General features: G+C 40.9%; 1 protein-coding gene across 2 annotated transcripts in view; it reads right to left on the bottom strand.

Annotated features, from left to right (window-relative positions):
• The window catches only part of PKHD1 (PKHD1 ciliary IPT domain containing fibrocystin/polyductin), a 908610-nt gene that overhangs the window by 811937 nt on the left and 77430 nt on the right, over window positions 1-19243 (bottom strand). For both annotated transcript variants that reach the window (XM_073625163.1, XM_073625162.1), the window contains exons 13-19: window positions 17738-17827; window positions 14616-14754; window positions 9708-9822; window positions 2356-2631; window positions 1823-1912; window positions 1640-1730; window positions 65-207 (exon numbers count right to left, since the gene is read on the bottom strand). In XM_073625163.1, coding sequence (XP_073481264.1) covers window positions 65-207; window positions 1640-1730; window positions 1823-1912; window positions 2356-2631; window positions 9708-9822; window positions 14616-14754; window positions 17738-17827 — 944 coding nt within the window. The remainder of the gene's footprint in view (window positions 1-64; window positions 208-1639; window positions 1731-1822; window positions 1913-2355; window positions 2632-9707; window positions 9823-14615; window positions 14755-17737; window positions 17828-19243) is intronic.

The following is a 19243-nucleotide window of genomic DNA, read 5'->3' as shown; positions in this document are numbered from 1 at the left end:
TAACTGGTTGAATGGGTCACAGAATATCTTGTACACTGATTTTGCACTGTATGCATGTACTTACATGGCTGTACTTGTTTAGCTCCAGTTTTTCCAATGAATCAGATGCCTTCAGAATATATCTGGGTTTAAACATGCTGAACATCCCACAATATGGCTCTGTCCACCCGGCCTTCACTCCACTTGTGCCGGGCTCATTCATCTCATCTACATAAGAACAGGGAAGGGAAAAAAGGGGTCAGTGATTTATTCTAATAACAGTTTGCTATTGGACATTTTTCTGAAATAATAATATATACAGTATATATATATATATATATATATATATATATATACACACATATACATATACATACATACACACACACACACACACACACACACACACACACACACACACACACACACACACACACACACACATACATACACAGTATATATATTTATTATTGTTCAAAAGTTTTAGGTAGGTGTGAAAAGATGCTGTAAATGAAGAATGCTTTCAGAAATAGAAGTGTTAATAGCCTATTTTTATCAATTAACAAAATTGAAAGTAAAAGAGCAGAAGAGAAATCCAAATCAAAACAGTATTTGGTGTGACCACCCTTTGCTTCAAAACAGCATCAATTCTTCTAGGTACATTGCCCACAGTTTTTGAAGGAACTTGGCAGGTAGGTTGTTCCAAGCATCTTGGAGAACTAACCACAGATCTTCTGTGGATGTAGGCTGCCTCAAGTCCTTCTGTCTCTTCATGTAATCCCAGAGAGACTGCATGGTGTTGAGATCAGGGTTCTGTGGGGGCCAAACCATCACTTCCAGGAGTCGTTGTTCTTCTCTACACTGAAGATAGTTCTTAGTGACATTGGTTGTACTGTATGTTTGGGGTTGTTGTCCTGCTGCAGAATAAATTTGCAGCCAATCACACGCCACCCTGATGGTAGGTCATGATAGATAAGTATCTGGCAGTATTTCTCAGCACTGAGGACACCATTGATAGTGACCAAATCTCAGAAATGCAGCCCCAAACTTGCAAGGAACCTCCACCAAGCTTTACTGTTGCCTGCAAACACTCATTATTGCCCTTCGCCAACAAACTGTCTCCTGATACAGCCAAATGTTTCACATTTTGACTCATCAGTCCAGAGCACCTGCTGCCATTTTTCTGCATAGTTGAGTCACTTAGCCTTGTTAGCCTTGTTTCCACATCTGAGGTATCGATTTCTGGCCACAGAATTCTTCCACGAAGACCACTTCTGGCCAGACTTGTACGGACAGTAGATGGGTGTATCTGGGTGCCACTGGTTTCCCACAGTTCTGTGCTGACGGCACTGCTGGACATTTTGCACTGTCAAAGGGTTTTAAGCAGGATTTGTCTTTCATCTGCTACATTAGGTTCCCTTGGCCAATCGATGGTGTGCATTTATATGCCTTTAGAAATGTCCTCTAAATGCAGGTTTGACACTGCCATGGAGAATGAGGCCTAACACTGTTCAAACCTCTTCACTGGTTTCTGGACAGAGAAATAAAGACACTGCTAAGAAGGGTTATTATCCTATCTCTAATATGGTAATTTCCGATACCAATGGTCCTTAGTGGAGTTTGTCTCATAGTATTTCTATTATTATGGTTTATGTCTTACCTTCCTCAAATCCATAACTGTAGAAGATATCTCCTGGGGGCTGATCTGTGACACAGTGGACTGACAGCATGTCCTCAATGACCAACTGTATCTGTGGAAACAAAAGGATAACTCTTATGTCTACAGAGGATAAAATAGAGGAATAGATTTGCAATATTCCATAGGATACAGTCTGATACTCACCTGCTTGGCAGTGCTGTTCAGGTGAACTGGTTTACTTTCTACACCTTCCCAACAAAACTGGACTAGGCCTTCCCCTGAAAAAGTCATTTTCTGGAGAACAAAATAGTTACATATAATTAATATAAATTGCTGCCACTGCAGTGATCATCACTGTCTTCCATGTCTTGTGTGCAGGCGCCATTCAGAGAATGTCTTGTATTTTTTTCTCCTCTGATTAAGGGAGGTGGAAAGACGGGGACAGGACGCCACAATCTCCATCTCATTTAATCAGAGAACGCCTTGTAGTTGTTGAGAGAAATGCAAGGTTTCCCTTTAAATGGCAGCCGTGATTAGCAAGTGACCCCTTGTGTTCACTATGCATCAGTGCCGGACCTGGAAATCAGTGGTGATCACTGTAGTTGTGGTGGCTACTACAGTGATTCTCCACTCCCACTGGGATTCCATAGGTATTGAAGATGTATACCCAATGTAACTATGTAATAAACACTATCCCTGGATTTCAGCTATAAATAATCAGATCACCCTCTTCTTACCTGGATTTCCGGAAGTCGGGAAGATTTGGCCACTATCTGATGCTTCTCTCGTTGGTAAGTGTTCACTACCTCTGGATTCAGCCAGGTGTTGTGAATCTGAACGCCAACTTTCATGCTGGGCTTTGGTCCTGTGCCGTACTGTAACATCTCTAAGTAATATTTCTGGCCACGTAAAAGCTCCATTTTTAAGGATTTCTGTTTCCAGCGATCATCCCAGTCCAGCTCCCAATGGTCAGTCCATGTTGGAATGCCGTGTGGTATGGAAGCAATTTTAAACTTCAACACAATAGATGTACAATATATTAGTGCTCATCCACTGCAACCAATCAGATTATACTTTTTACTTTCCTATATTGAACAGAGCATATGAAAGGAAGACTCTGCTTGGTCATTATGGGTTTTATTTATAAAAATGTGCATAGCAGTATCGTCACCTAGTGGCAATATGCTGTATTTTCCATTTAAAATGGTAAAATTGTAAAAAAATAATTTGGTCTGCAAGGCAAATAGCCTATTAACATTAATTTTTTGCCCTTTTGTAAAGAACAAATGTAGATGTTTTTTCACTGGGTGAATTGCTATGTAAATATTTTAAAAATACATCCCTATGAGAAATTGTTCCAGATAATTTTATAAGGAAGGACCAACTAGGTAAGTATTACGTGATACGTATTACAGTACAGTATATTATATAGTGTGTCTATAAAATCTTAATTTCTATAAAATCTTAATTATTATCTCAAATTAATCATTAAACATATAATTTGCAGTGAGCTTGTGGAATTTATAAATTTTACTTTTTATGATTTATTATTTGCTGTATCATATAATGGTATATAAAAGTATTATAAATTGTATAACTGCTAAAAAGGATGGAACTGGGAATAGGAATCTTAACTGTGAATGTATAGTATGTAAAGCGCTGGGTAGATTGTCTGCGACATATAAATGTCTGTAATAAATAGGACGATCAGATTTATCTGTTTATTGATTGTTTCGTACATACCCGTGACAATTAATAAATGTATTAAAACACAGTGCAGTAAAAACTATTACTGCTGAACCAACCAGCTTTTACCAGGACGTCAAACAAAACTGTGTGATACCAAGGTAGTCTAATTTACCCTTAGGGCTTTTTGCACACCTGTGGTAATGCTTACCATCCGCCGAAAAGCAATCAGCAGTGGATCACTTTCCAGAGAGAGGTTTAGAAGCAGCTGGCAGGCGTTCAGGAGTAACCTGTTTTTTCAGACTGCAGGACCACACTACAACTTTGAGTTAATACTTGGCTTGCAGTTGCCGTGAGACCCCATTGATCACATTGGGCAATGGGCATGATTGACAGGCAGTGCCACCTGTCAAACTCTGCAACCCTAGTTAAAAAAAAAAAGACGCTTTGCTTCTTGACCAGGGTGTCAGGCTGTAATGTTGGAAGTCCAGTGGGTGGTCAGGGGGTAATAAAACCATGGTTCAGCCACCTGTATTTACGGCCCCCACCAGTGTGAAAGAGCCCTTAGTTATATGATCTGTGATGTCACAAAATCTAGTATAGGAGATGTATGGGAAAGTGCCACTACATTCTGCATCTGAACTCTGTAGCTTTACTTGCACAGCCCTACAGTGAAGGATGATTGACAATATCTCCACACTGGGAATTCTGCAGGACACCTGAGCATGGGAGGGCAACCAGCAAAGGCATCCTTAGAGGGGAAATTAGCCAGAGCTATGACTGCTCCAACCCATTGTTACTCCACAGCCTGCCATGTTACACCTATGGAGCAAATGTCAGATCAGCAATTTGTCCTCTTGTTAGTCAGAAAGCAAGTATATATATATATATATATATATATATATATATATATATATATATATATATATATATATATATATATATATATATATATATATATATATATATATATATATATATATGCCCCAATATTTCCTGACCAGGGAGTACAAGGAACTTGTGGCCTGGAGGACAAACACAACCAACTGGCCTTTTCATAGTAGAGAGAGTTTCTTGTGGACTAAAAGTGCACCAAACATTTTTTTTTAAGTTTTAGATGGAGAGGTGGAAGGATTAGAACCCCTGTTGTGCTTTGCTGCTACCCAAAGCTCTGATTTAAAAAAATATATTCATATTTGTCCTACTTAAAAATAAATAAATTAATAAAGAAAAGGGGAAAATAATATAAAAAAAATAGGAAAATATCCCTATAGTCAAAACAGGACCTAGCCTATTAACCCTTTCCTATTCTTTCTTAGCTGCTACTTCTACTAGCTGCCTAACATGAGGCATTTTCCACCCAAACAAGATCCTACTCTACATTTAAGGTAAGGGCCTATGTCCAGGTAAGTCTACACATGTTAAAAAAAAAAAAAAAAAAAAGGCTGGTACTCTTATGTATTTCAGCCCTGTATGCCAGAAGACGTCCAAGAGGACCTCAAGGCGACATGAAGACTCTGATGAATCTAGTCCCAGCCGAGAAACATCATCCAGGCCTGGACACCATATGAGTGGCAGGAAATCATTGGCCAAAGGACGCCGACATTCACGTTCTCTGAGACCCAGATCCCCAAGATGTCTGGCCTGTGGGAACACCCCACTAGAAGACAAATTGGTCTGCCGAAATTGTCTCAGGGACTATGCAGCAGACAGAAAGTCCGAAGGACTGCAGGTGGCGGACCTACTTAAGAAAGCAGTCAAAGATTCCCTGGCAGAGTTAGTGGCGACAATGCCATCGCAAAAGTCAGCCTTTCCTCCTCAAGAAGAAACGACTAATGCGTCTCTTCCCGGTCCGTCCACAGGTGAAACCTCTCACCCGACGGCTGCTTCCTCCTCTAAATGTATGGAGGAAAGCGCCATTTCTGGAGACTCCTCTGTGACCTAGATGCCTCAGGTTTTGCTTTCTCCATGGTCCAGCCTTACGTGCAGACGGTGAAACCAGGGATTAGCTGGGAAGAAACTGACACAGCGGCCAAGAAGTCAAAAACACACTTCCCTTTTCTAAAATGTCAGATTTCTTTTTTCCCACTCATGGAGGAAATCAGAGTTGTGATTGAGGAGGAGTGGAAAAAGACGGAGAAAAGATTCTCCCTTAATCGTCTAGGAAAGTTATACCCACTCTCAGATATGCACTCTGCAATGCTGGACGGCCCACCACCAGGCCAACCCAGGCAATCCCAGTGGGTGCCAGACTCAAGCACTTCTCAAAAATCTGAGACCAAAAATGCAGAGATCCCTGGGTGGTCTCCACAATCAAATACGGTCACTTTTGGACGTTTCTAGACAAACCCCGCAAGGACTTCTTTACTCTAGCAAGGGTATCAAAGTCCCCTCAAAAAGCAGAAGCTCTACATCAGTTTCTTCTCTCCCTGCAGGAACTACAAGCAATGGTGCCGGTGCCTCCATCCGAGAGGTTTTCATGTTTCTACTCTACCCTGTTTCTAGTTCCCAAGAAAAATGGACGTTGGAGACCCCTGATAGACCTAAAAAGACTAAATCACTATATATTTCTAGAAAAGTTCAAGATGGAGTCACTACAAATAATTATTTGTGTAATCCAACCGGGGGGCTGGATGCTGTCGATACATCTACTTGCACATACCTCTACTCCCACCATTTCAGAAATATTTGAGGTTTGCGGTAGGGCAGGTACACCTTAAATTCCAGAGCCTCCCATTTGGCCTCTGTATGTCGCCCAGAGTATTAATGAATACCCTAATCGCTATCATAGACCCCTAGGAGAATTAGGTCTCAGAGTATATCACTGCTTGGACAATATTCTCCTACTGGCAAAGGATACCATACAGTTAGTGGAACACAAGAGCATTTTGTTGTCAAGCAGAATTCGGCTGGAAGATAAACCAGGAGAAGAGTCACCTTTCTCTGACTCAGGAGATGGTTTATCTAGGCGCATTATTCAATACAATGAATGTAACGGTATCCCTCCCACCTCAGAGGGTGACATGCATCATTCAAAAGAGGAAAAAAGTGATTGCGAGGTCCTGTGTGTGTGACAGCTTCGAATTGCCTGAGCCTGATAGGACTGATGTCATCGTGTATCCCCATGGTCCCTTGGGCCTATTGGCACCTGAGGCATTTTCAGTTGGAATTCTTGAGACTTTGGAACAGACACCATCTATTCCAATCCATACACCAGAAAAGTCTAATGCTCCAGAGTCTACATTGGTGGATGAAGAAACACATGCTTATGAAATTGCATCCATTAGGACGTATAAACTGGATCACAATGACCACAGACACCAGTGCAGCAGGCTGGGGGGCACACTGCAACCAGATTTCATTCCAGGGAAGATGGTCCTTCCGCACAACAGGCCTGGTATCAAACATTCTGGAAATCCAGGCAGCCTACCTTACGTTACTAGCCCTAAAATTCCAGATTATGGGGAAACCAGTACTACTTCGAATGGACAACAAGGCTGCGGTATCATATATACAAGGACAAGGGGGGACACACAGCAACTCCCAACTGAGGGAGGTGGAACCCATTATTCTATGGGCAGAAAGGAATTTGAGAGACCTAAGAGTGGTCTATCTTCCCGGTCGTCTAAACTCAAAAGCTGACCATCTATCTTACAGGTTCCTGGATGCCAATAAATGGTCTCTGCACCCGAAGATTTTCAATTAGATTGTAGACCAATGGGGTCTCCCCGAGCTGGACCTATTCACAACAGTGATCAATAACAAGCTGTCAAGATTCATCTCGAGGCTCCCTCACCCTCAGGCAGAGGCGATAGATGCTCTCCCGGCCACCTGGACATGCGGTCTGGCTTATGCCTTCTGACGAGACTTATGTTAGAAACCAAAACGGTAATCACAGTCCTACCATACTGGCCGAGATGCCCTTTGTTCCCTTTGGCAATGTACCTGAGTATCCAGCCTCCAGTCAACATTTCAATAATACCATTTCTTCTGTCACAGGGATGTCACACCCATCCGGATCCCCACAGGTTGAATCTTCACATCTGGTGGCTGAGAGGCAAAAGGTTCCAATCCTTAGAGTGCTCCACCAAAGTTATTTCAACCCTGCTCAGAGCAAGAAAGCCATCAACAAACAGTATATATGACAAGATGTGGAACAAATTCAGGGCTTTCGCGGTTGGCAGAAGCTTCAATCCGGATTTACCATCCTCCTCTCAACTTCTCAAATTTTTGCAGGCAGGCCCAGACTTAGGTCTAGGGCCAAGTACACTAAACTTACAGGTAGAGGCAATTTCAGCAGCAACCAGTAAGAGATGGGCCGAGGATTCCTTAATAGTACAATTCTTTAAAGCCGTCAAAAAGATCCGCCCACCAACTAAACACATTTTTCCCACCTGGGACCTTTCTATCATTCTAGAATCTTTAGCCAACCAACCATTTGCCCCTTCAGAGTCAGCATCACTGTGGAATCTAACTTTAAAACTGACTTTTCTAATAGCCATAGCATCTGGCAGAAGAGTTTCAGAGCTTCGAGCTTTGGGAGTAGATCATAATCATATCATCTTCTATCCCGACAGAGTGAAATTCAGGACGGTACGAGGATTTATCCCTAAAGTCGCATCTTCCTCAAGTATGTCGGAACCTTGGGCACTTCCAACGTTTTCAGAGCAGGACTCAGGTTCACTTCACGAGCTGGATATTGCCTCCACTTTGAAATACTATCTGCAAGCCACGGCGTCCTTCAGGGATTCATCTAGGCTGTTTATAATCCCCTGGGACAAGAACAAAGGCAAGGAGGCATGAGCAAGAACAATTGCCTCATGGATTGTTAAACTCATACAGAAGGTGTACAGGGCAAAGGGACTGGAACCCCCTTCGGCTGTCAGGGCGCATTCCATCAGATCGGTTTTCTGCCTCTTGGGCAGCAAGAGCCAATGTGTCAATTGAAACCATATGTAGGGCAGAGACTTGGTCGTCTCAACATACGTTTCTAAAACATTACAGAGTGGTTCCAGGAACTCTCATTGGTGGAGTTTGGCAGACAGGCTATAAAATCAGTCTTTGCTTCTTCTTCTAAATAATAACCTTTTCAAATAAACTTCTTTCTAAGCATCATCCCACCTGTCTCAGTTAGTTATTTGTCACAGGTATGCTGCCATGGTTGCACCAGGAAAACAGAAAATTGTACCATACTTACCGTAATTTTCTTTTCCTGGTGCCTATCCATGGCAGCATACAATCCCACCCTCTGTATTCTATACCACGGAGAATGCTGGGGTTGTGCTAACCATTTCTTTTATGATTTTCACTAGTTCTGAGGGAGGAGCAGAGGCGGAGCTTGTCAGATATGCTGCCATGAATAGGCACCAGGAAAAGAAAATTATGGTAAGTATGGTACAATTTTCTGTTTTTTTTTTTTCATTTTGGATGGAGTAACGGAGGGGTTTAACCCCTGTCAGTTTTTCTGCCCCCTCTGCCCTATTGGGGAGATTTCCCTTTACTTCCTGTCCCATAGCCAAACAGGAAGTAAGAGAAAATCCCTGCAAATTAAGGGAATCCATTGAGGACTGCCAGGTCATCAGAACTAGTGTCCCCATTGGAATATGTCCCCTCCTACTTTTCTGGGGTCAACCCAAAATGTGGGCTTTTCTTTTAATTTCACTTTGGATGATAATAGCAAACATGACAACTAGGGAGGGTGAATCTCCCTAACAGGGGGCAGAGGTAGCATTAAAAACCTGACAGGTATTCAAATTTATCTCCACTCTGTTCAAAACAAAAAAAAAAAAGTTTTGCCTTCAGTTATACTTTGCACACCTCCAACTTTTTGGAGTGCTTTTGTACATGTGTTTTCTGGGTGTCTTCAAGCGTTTTTAGGCTTGAGCATTTTTGTTTTTGCTAGTTACTAGGAAGAGTAAAGAAAATTGCATGAAAAACACACATTACATATGCTTTCAGCCATTTTTCCGGTGATCCCATTGAAGTCTATAGGGGCTAAAAATGCACCCCAAAGAAGCTTGTGTACTTTTTCAAGCTTTGAGCAACACAATGCTCAGGTGTGATTGGGCACCTTTGAATATAATGGGAATCTTTATGTAGAGTGTTAACGCATTTCCGGAAACCACTCAGGTGTGCACCCAGGTTAGCAGTAAAAGCAAACAGTAGTTCTAATCATTTCCCACTGTTGACAAAAAATGTATTTTATTCTTACTACAGAATGTACCAGTTACTGTATACATGATTCTTTCATAACTAATTTAAAAATTGAATATATAATTTCTGCCAGTATGTAAACAATACCTTTCAGCGATGCTACAGATTTTCAAAGCTCTGGAACTTTCCTGCAATCAGCTGTGCTAAATTCCTGAGTTAGGCTTCACTATATGTAAGAATAAAATATTACCTTTAGTTCAGCCTTCTCTGAAGAACTAAAGAAGAGTTTGGCTTTACTGTCTGCCTGTATCCAAAATGTGTAATTGTTTGTCTCTGGACATACAAAGAATCCTTGTAGCCTTGCACTGTATAGAGAGATATCTTTGTGAATGAATATAGATGCTAAAAATACAGGAAAAAATACACAGTATTAATTATTTAATTTCCAATTATACTGTACGAGGACTGTGGTGTATGAAGTCAACCTCTGGGGATTAAGATCTCCTTCCCAAAGTTCCTGCTACAAGGAAGGCAAGCAAGACCATGAATTTCTGGGTAAACATTAGGATTTGTGTATTGGATTGATGTAGTTTAGGCACTATGTTACTTTCAGGCAATGTCAGGGGGAAAAGAAAAAGTCTACCTAATATCTGAACTCAAATTAAAGCAGTAGCATAGCCCCTCTCAGGAGCTGCTGGATTATTAAAGGCTCTCCTGCCTTCCTACTTGTGACCTGCCATGTAGCTGCACCTGAACACTCGCTGACCCACCAATGGAAACAGAGAGAAAGAATTCAGTATCTTTAATCTTTTTTGCATTTATTGGCTCTGTTGTCTAAGTGAGAGAGGGTTAGTGATACAGGATACCCAAACACAGCAGCAAATATTCTGCTTAGGTCCAAACAGGCTACACTTTTCCAGTATCTTTTGGTATCTGCCAAAGATCAGCTGAACAACTTTTTGTTGCCTCTGCCACAGACTAATTTAGATTTTGTAGGCCCAGACTACCTTCCAGTTTCTTTGGTATCTGCCACAGGCCAGGTTGGGACTCTTCAAGCTTCTGTCACAGACCAGGTTAAGACTCTTCAGGCCTCTGCCACAGGCCAGGTTAGGATTCTTCAGACCTCTGGCACAGGCCAGGTTAGGATTCTTCAGACCTCTGGCACAGACCAGGTTAAGACTCTTCAGGCCTCTGCCACAGGCCAGGTTAGGATTCTTCAGACCTCTGCCACAGGCCAGGTTAAGACTCTTTAGACCTCTGTCACAGGCCAGGTTAGGACTCTTCAGGCCTCTACCAAAGGCCAGGCTAGGACTCTTCAGGCCTTTACCATAGGCCAGGCTAGGACTCTTCAGGCATCTGCCACAGGCCAGGTTAGAACTCTGCAGGCCTCTATCACAGGCCTGATTAGGACTCTTCAGAACTCCAACACAAGCTAGGTTAGGACTTTCTAGGCACAGACATGCATATAAGAGAACAAACATTCTGACTCTGATTTTCTCCTCCAAGCAAAGGGCCTGAGAGGCAAAAACTGGACATCTCTGCAGCTTCCCTAAGCAGCAGCCGAACAGGAAAGGACTAGACCCGGCTACACTCATATCCTCACAGGGTAGACTGGGAGGCTAGAACCTTTTTCAGGAGACCTCTTTGAATAAACCTCTCAGTGATTGGCCAAGACAAAATAAATATTCATAACCCAATACATTTTATCTTCTCACTCTTCTCACTGTCTACTAGAGAACTCTTCCAGAAGCAGGCAGAAGCAATCAATGCATTGAGCTTAGGTGAAACCTAACAAGAAAATATAAATAAAGCTCAGAGCTACAAACAGTACATGTGTATACACATACAATGTCTTGAAAAGTATTCACACCCCCCTGAAATGTTATGCATTTTGTCATGGTACAACCAAAAATGTAAATGTAGTTTATTGGGAGTTTATGTGATAAACTAGTGTTTCTCAAAGTTTTTTGTCTTGCGGCACACCAAAAATATTCAAACATTTTCACGGCACACCTGAAAACATTTAGAAATTTTTGTGGTGAAGAACTTATTTATTTTTACATGTATATTTATTTTACATTTATTGTGAAGGATGTGCCTGCTTTCGAGAGCAAATCAGATTGAAGCGATTGAACTCTTCTTTGTATTTTCACTTGCTTCCTTTCTTTTCATTTAACAGTTTCTCTTTCAGAGTTCCAGACTTGATTAAGTATGTCTCCATCGCTAAACAATGAAGAAACTTTATCAATAAGTATCAAATTTGGAATGGAATGCTCTCTATTATTATAATATAAATTAGAGTGATTGAGTTCTCCCGAGATCTCGCACAAGTCTTGCATTACGAAAGGAACAAATGAATGACAGACTGACAGAGATTGTATTTTTATATACAGTATGTTACTTTAACTTTTGCGACATTGATTTACCATTACATTTTTTCGATATGTTCAAGGTTTCAAAATGCTAGCAATTTTAAATATTCTTCAAAACTCCCACGGCACACCTGCATCTCACACAGCATACAGTTTGAGAATCACTGTGATAGGCCAACACAAAGTGGCACATAGTAGTGAAGTGGAAGGAAAATGATAAAGTCAATACTTTGTAGAACCACCTTTCGCTGCAATTACAGCTGCAAGTCTTTTTGGGGATGTCTCTACCAGCTTTGCACATCTAGGGAGACATTTTTGACCATTTTTCTTTGCAAAATAGCTCAAGCTCTGTAAGATTGGATAGAGAGCGTTTGTGAACAGCAATTTTCCAGTCTTGCCACAGATTGGATTTAGGTCTGGACTTTGACTGGGTCATTCTAACACATGAATATGTTTTGATCTAAACCATTCCATTGTAGCTCTGGCTGTATGTTTAGGGTTGTTGTCTTGGTGGAAGGTGAACCTCCACCCCAGTCTCAAGTCTTCTGCTGACTCTAAAAGGTTTTCTTCTAAGATTGCCCTGAATTTGGCTACATCCATCTTCCCATCAACTCTGACCAGCTTCCCTGTCCCTGCTGAAGAAAAGAATTCCAACAACATGATGCTGCCACCACCATGTTTCACAGTGGGGATGGTGTGTTCAGGGTGATATGCAGTGTTAGTTTTCTGCCACACACAGCGTTTTGCTTTTAGGCCAAGAAGTAAAATTTTGATCTCATATTACCAGAGCATCTTCTTCCAGATGTTTGCTATGTCCCGCACACGGCTTCTCGCAAACTGCAAACTGGACTTCTTATGGCTTTCTTTCAACAATGACTTTCTTCTTGCCACTCTTCCATAAAGGGCAGATTTGTAGAGTGCACGACTAATAGTTGTCCTGTGGACAGATTCTCTCTGTCCTTCTCTGCAGATCCTCCATGGGCCTTTCGGCTGCTTCTCTGATTAATGCTCTCCTTGCCCGGCCTGTCAGTTTAGGCAGACAGCCATGTCTTGGTAGGTTTGCAATTGTGTTGTACTCTTTTCATTTTCAGATGATGGATTGAACAGTGCTCTGTGAGATGTTCAAAGCTTGCGATATTTTTTATAACCTAACCCTGCTTTAAATTTCTACACAACTTTATTTCTGATCTGTCTGGTGTGTTCCTTGGCCTTCATGATGCTGTTTGTTCACTAATGTTCTCTAACAAATCCCTGAGGGCTTTAAACAACAGCTCTATTTATATTGAGATTAAATTACACATAAGTGGACTCTATTAACTAATTAGGTGACTTCTGAAGGCAATTGGTTCCACTAGATTTTAGTTAGGGGGTATCAGAGTAAAGGGGGCTGAATACAAATGCATTCCACACTTTTCAGATACTTATTTGCAAAAAAAAATGAAAACCATTTATCATTTCCTTCCACTTCACAATTATGTGCCACTTTGTGTTGGTATATCACATACAATCCCAATAAAATACATTTAATTTTTGGTTGTAACATGACAAAATACGGAAAATTTCAAGGTGTGTGAATACTTTTTCAAGGCACTGTAGTCCAGTTTAAGGCAGGGTCCCTATACTACAATTGAATGTTTTTTACTTTAAACTAGTATAGGTACCCAAATCTGACTTTGTATCAGTCTCTTGTAATCCCCTGTACAGCAGAACTCAGTTTGGGAGAGAGAGGGGCAGAGCTAAGAGCCAATCTACAATGGTACATATTCATGTGCCGACAAGGACATGTGATGATAGGATAGGAGAGACTGACAATACCGGCTACTGCTCAGTTACTATCTGATCACAGCCCAGTGGCAGAGAGGTGATCTAGCTTTATTCCTTAATTACAGTGTGTGAGTATTAAATGTATTAGTCGATTTTTAATACACTAACAAATTGAAGCCAAACTCCAGCTCACACTTTATAATGGATTACATCAAACTGTTTTTTTTTCCTCTGGGGATAAAAGGTTTTACATGAATAAAGCTTATCATTGTAAGCATTGTATCTTTTGTATATTAGATTGCTACATATAATGCTATTTGCATATCGGACTATCCCTGAAGAAGGAGTCTATGATACTCCGTAACGCGTAGGAAACACAAATGCATATGATTCTTTTATATGTTTACATTTTAAGTGCATATGTGCTTGGTTAAATCTGAGAAATATATACACTCGAAAGCAGTTTGTACAGACACTTTAATTATATGTTTGTATTATATGTATATTACTGTTTTTGATAATTGTTTTTTGATAATTGTTAAATAAAATGACTTTATACTTTTTTACCAATCAAGTGTTTCACAGTCTATGCCTATAAAGTCCCACCCCTAAGGGGAAAACTTTTGTACTATATTCAATTTGGGATGTTGGCTGATGTACAGCAGATTTAATTCCTTAACCGCCACTTTTTTGATATAATTGTAAACACCCCTGTCAGTGTTAAATGGTTTGTCTCATCTGTGTAAACTGATACATTCTGCTGGAGAGCTTGTGCTTTTGAAAAACAACAAACTTGCTGGCTGGATCACCAGATGAAAATAGAAGAAAGAAAGCCTAAAAAATAAAACCAATGCAGCCATCATATCTAAGAATGTTTGCTTGCTTTTGGGTTTAATTCTGCTTTAACAAGCATTTAACCCTTCCAGTGTAGGGAAGGCCCCACTACAAGGATTTTTTAAAATACATATATTTTTATACTGTTTAAAATACTGGACTTCAGCTTTAAGTTCATTTTCTGTCACCTGAAAGGGCGCCCTGGTTTCAGTCTGATGTCTGGAGAACTGGCGTCTGAGACCATTAATCCATGGAGAAGTAAACGCTTGTCAGTAATATCTAGATCAGCCGATCCATCCCACAGTTCAAACCACAACCCTCGGTTACCTGTGTACCAAATTTAAAATATTTAAACCAAAGAACAAAAATGTAATATATTGTTGTTTATTAGCCCTTAGATGTGTCGCCTGCATCCATTTTTTTTTTCAGGCTCCCTGTGGATCCTGACAGTAAAATACTTTCTTGTCTTGGGTGACAATACTCGCTCATTGTATTGTATCTTGTCACCATAGGACAGGAAGTCTCTAAGGATTACAGAACACCTCCCTTCTCTTCTCTATAACATAGAGGGAGGTACAGAGACATTACTAGAACCTTCAGGGGAGGGGTGCAATAAACCATGAAGGGCCCCTCTGACCCTAGGGGTCTTTTCCATCAGTCCCAGCGCCCTCCCCTCCAAGCCCGGGCCCTTCCCACTGATCCCAAGATCCTTACCTTTCATCGCAGGGCCCTTTATTAGTCTTGGTCTCACTGCTACACCTTATCAAGCGACTTGCCACACAAAGTCACATAACAAGTCAAAACACATTTATTTCAATGGGTGCCGTCTTAATCAATGCAACTCAAGTTACAACGACAATAAAAAAAAAAAAGGTTCCTGCACTATCTTTTCCTTGGTGCAATTTCAGGGCCATAGACTGCAATGTTAAATCGCATAAGTCGCAAGCAAGCTGCAAGGGAGTAGCAAAGAAATCACAAGCAAGTCACGACTTTGTGGTCACTACAGTGTGAGCTGACCCTTTCACATGTTCTGTAGTGGGCCCCCTTCCTGCCATCTTGGGGACCCCTCACAGTGGCGGAAAGCCAGGGTCCAGTCACAAGTGCGACCTTTGTGACCCTGGTAGTTCCACCACTGGTGAGGTGTTTTGTAGTCCACAATGAGAGCTAACAGCAATGTAACTGATAATGGTCAGCAGAGACAGAGAGGACAGGGAGTGATCAGCTTTTACGAGGGATCAACAGGTATACTTTTAAACATATCAATCATACTGTATATGATAAGCAATATAACAATCAGTGCAAGAGATGACAAATCATCAATATGTAAAGAATATATCAAATAAATATAAGAAATTGCTGACCCGCCAATCACTGTGTAAGTGATTTCACAACAACTCAACAAAATAAATGATAAAAATCAGTGTAGCGCAGCAAAAACAATACAAAATATTTATATATTGTGAATGTAAATTAAAAAAAAACAATAAATAAACAAATAAATGTGTAAAGTCCTCTGTGAATATATTGAAGGATTAATTAAGGAGGAATTTAGAAAAAATTAACTCACAGAGGACTGTACACATGTATTTATTTGTTTATTTATTGTTTTTTGGATTTAAATTCACAATATATAAACATTTTGTATTGTTTTTGCTGCGCTACCCTGATTTATATCATTTATACGCTACCCTGATTTATATAATTTATACTGTATATAATGAAACACTATTATTTTTTTTTTAATGCAATTAAATCCCGACTAGCTAAAAAATAGTTCCCTGCAGTGGGGCTGGGTCCGCACTGCAGAGGTTAATAGCTTTTTTTAAAATAAAAGACACCTACGCCTAGGTAAACAACCAAAAAGTATTAATAATGGTGATGTGGGCAGCCGCTGTCTATACTTTGCAACTGGATTGGCAAATATGAGTAAATTTCAGGCAGTGCTTGCTTAAACATAAGCGTATTAGTTATCCCAAAATTACTATAGTGCCACTATAATGGTGATAACAAACAATGTTTCAATAAAGTTCTTCATAAGTGACAAATAAAAGTGACATAGTGCAAACAAAAAGTCTCTGTGCAATATTGGGTGCTTCGTGCCTTGTTCCCAGGATATGCCCTCGGTATCCACCACATGTAGTGATGTGTTCACTTCGCACTCACCAGATGTTGGGGACTCCCTTACTGTATTGCAAGGAAACTCAACTTGACTTGTAGGTCTTTCTGGGGGACCTATCTCACTCTCCCTGTCTGTCCTCTGGTGACACCCACAGGTCCAGACTCCTTCCTGTTGCAATCCCAAAGGTTTTTCCAAAACATTATTGCAGGTAAAAAATAAATGGAGAGACAGCCTCTCATAGTATAAAATCCTTTTGAAATTCTTTTGAGTTTATTCGTATAAAATTTACAGCAGTTGCGGAATAAAAAGCAATAAAAAGATCCACTATATAGCTGAAAAACTGACCTCTGTATGCATGGAGAAATGGACGCTACCTACTTCCTGGTGTGCGCTCCACGCTCTGGGCCGAATGTGACGCGTTTCGTCATCAATAGGCGATGTTATCAAAAGAACCTATTATTTATTTTTTTACCTGCATAATAACGTTTTGGAAGAACATTTGGGATCACAACAGGAAGGAGTCTGGACCCGTGGGAGTCACCAGAGGACATCAGGGAGAGTGGGATAGGTCCCCCAAAAAGACCTACAAGGCCAGTTGAGTTTCCTTGCTATACAGTAAGGGAGTCCCCAACATCTGGTGAGTGTGGAGTGAACACATCACTGCATATGGTGGATACACAGGGGATACCCTGGGAACAAGGATTGAAGCACCCAATATTGCACAAAGAGACTTTTTGTTTGTACTATGTCACTTTTATTTGTCACTTATAGAGAACTTTATTGAAACATTGTTTGTTATCACCATTATAGTGGCACTTACAGTATTCACTATAGTAATTTTTGTATAACTAATAAGTTTATGGTTAAGCAAGTGCTGCCTAAAATTTACTCATAATAGCTTTTTTGGCCAAGGGAGAGGAGATACAGTGTCACTTATCTGATCCTCCACTCCTCCGTCAGATGGTGCTCTCCCATGATACAGCAGTGGACTGTACCTCATCGTCATTATGATCAATGCATGGCTATGGACCCTACTTTGATCTTGAAGACGTCAGGACCCTAGCCCACAGCAGCAAACTGCACAAAAAAAAATCAGGAAACAGTACTCTTATCTCTATAAAAAGTGGCCTTGCATGTCCAGAGAGATTCTGAGATACTGATGAGTGTGCTTAATCCCCCCCCATGACTTACCTGGATAAGGTGGATTCTGAGTTTGTCCTCCTGGTGTTGTTGTACAGATAATAGCTCTGGGAGAAACAGATTTGACCTTGCATGAGGTTCCTACAGAGGAAAAAAAATATGAACATTGCCAAATAACAAAAACATGTAAAACAGGTCAGGCTTTGTGTATTTGTACAGCTGAGACTGGATTCACACCTTTCCAAGTGTGTTTTCATGTGTTGTATTAACAAACACGCATCATCATGCACTGCCATTGTCATCTAGAACCCCTATAATGCATGGTAAGGTGTCAAAAAAAAGGACAACACACATCAACACATGAACCAGCCAATAGAGAATCTGTTGCTCATTTTGCCCTTATCCAGTAGTCAACTGACAACCAGTGATCTGGTCCTTCTCTCCCCAGCAGTGGAATGTGGGTGGACACTCCTACGTCATTTGGTACAATGTAGGATCATTGGTCCCGCATTGTACATGTTGACATTGGGTGGTAACAAAACCCGGTTATAGACTGGCAAGAAGAACAGCTTTGGGGAAATGGTTGTCCAGAAATAATGGGCAGGAAGTGCATGGGACTGTTGGTTAATACTCTAGGAATTAGGAGCATTTGATTCTTTAAAGTGGTTTGTAAACCTCAGACACGAAATATGAACAAAGAATATCCCTCTATAGTTTGTACTTGTTTCAATCCAGAGCACTAAGTGTCATTTCTGTCCATTGCCTTTAAGTCACTTCTGACAAGTTTTCCTGACACCAAGAGAAAAAGGTGACAGCTAGGGAGCTTCAGCTGATTGACAGCCTCAGCTCTGTTCCTGTGTGCTGTGCAAAGGGGGGTGTTTCAATTCCCTCCAATCAGCTGTCAGAGCTCTGCTCACTGATGTAAATTCAGCTCTCTGCTCCCTGCCTTTCAGAGCTGAGATATCCTGTGTAAATTCTGCACTTTGAATGGATGTAGAGGGAAGATGGACCTACTGTAGATAAACGGGTACAACTTATTTAGGAGGATTTGTTTTATCTCTGCGTATTACCTGAGGCCAGTCACTTCACTGGGTATATGTAAGGGTTTACAACCACTTAAAGAGCTGGGGGGGAGATTGGATTTTATTCTAAATGTTTAACTTCCTTGAGGTAGGCCATTTTTTCTATGCTTTACTAATGATTAAATTAGACTATTAGGTGCTTATATGCTAATGTTAAGATTCTTTATGTAACAGGTTCGCTTGCCTGGATGATTTTGCAGAAATGTTATTAAAACAATTTATTGGTTTTTAGCCGCTTGCCGACCAGCCGCCGTCATTCTACTGGAGCCGATGCGTGTGGCCGACGGCCGCAATTGCGGTTTAGATAGCCAGGATGGAGATCTGTCATTGTAAACAGACAGATCGCCGTTCTGTCAGGGAAGTAGAGAGAGATCTGCTGTTCCTAGTGATCAGGAACAGCGATCTCTCTCTACTCCCTGTCAGTCAACTCCCCCAACTGTTAGAAACACCTCCCTAGGGAACACTTAACCCCTTG

This window comes from Aquarana catesbeiana, linkage group LG04 (assembly GCF_042186555.1).
Source record: "Aquarana catesbeiana isolate 2022-GZ linkage group LG04, ASM4218655v1, whole genome shotgun sequence".
In the NCBI taxonomy this organism is placed as follows: Eukaryota; Metazoa; Chordata; class Amphibia; order Anura; family Ranidae; genus Aquarana; species Aquarana catesbeiana.
Note: the sequence above shows the minus strand (reverse complement) of the source record. Positions and strands in the feature narration are given on the sequence as shown.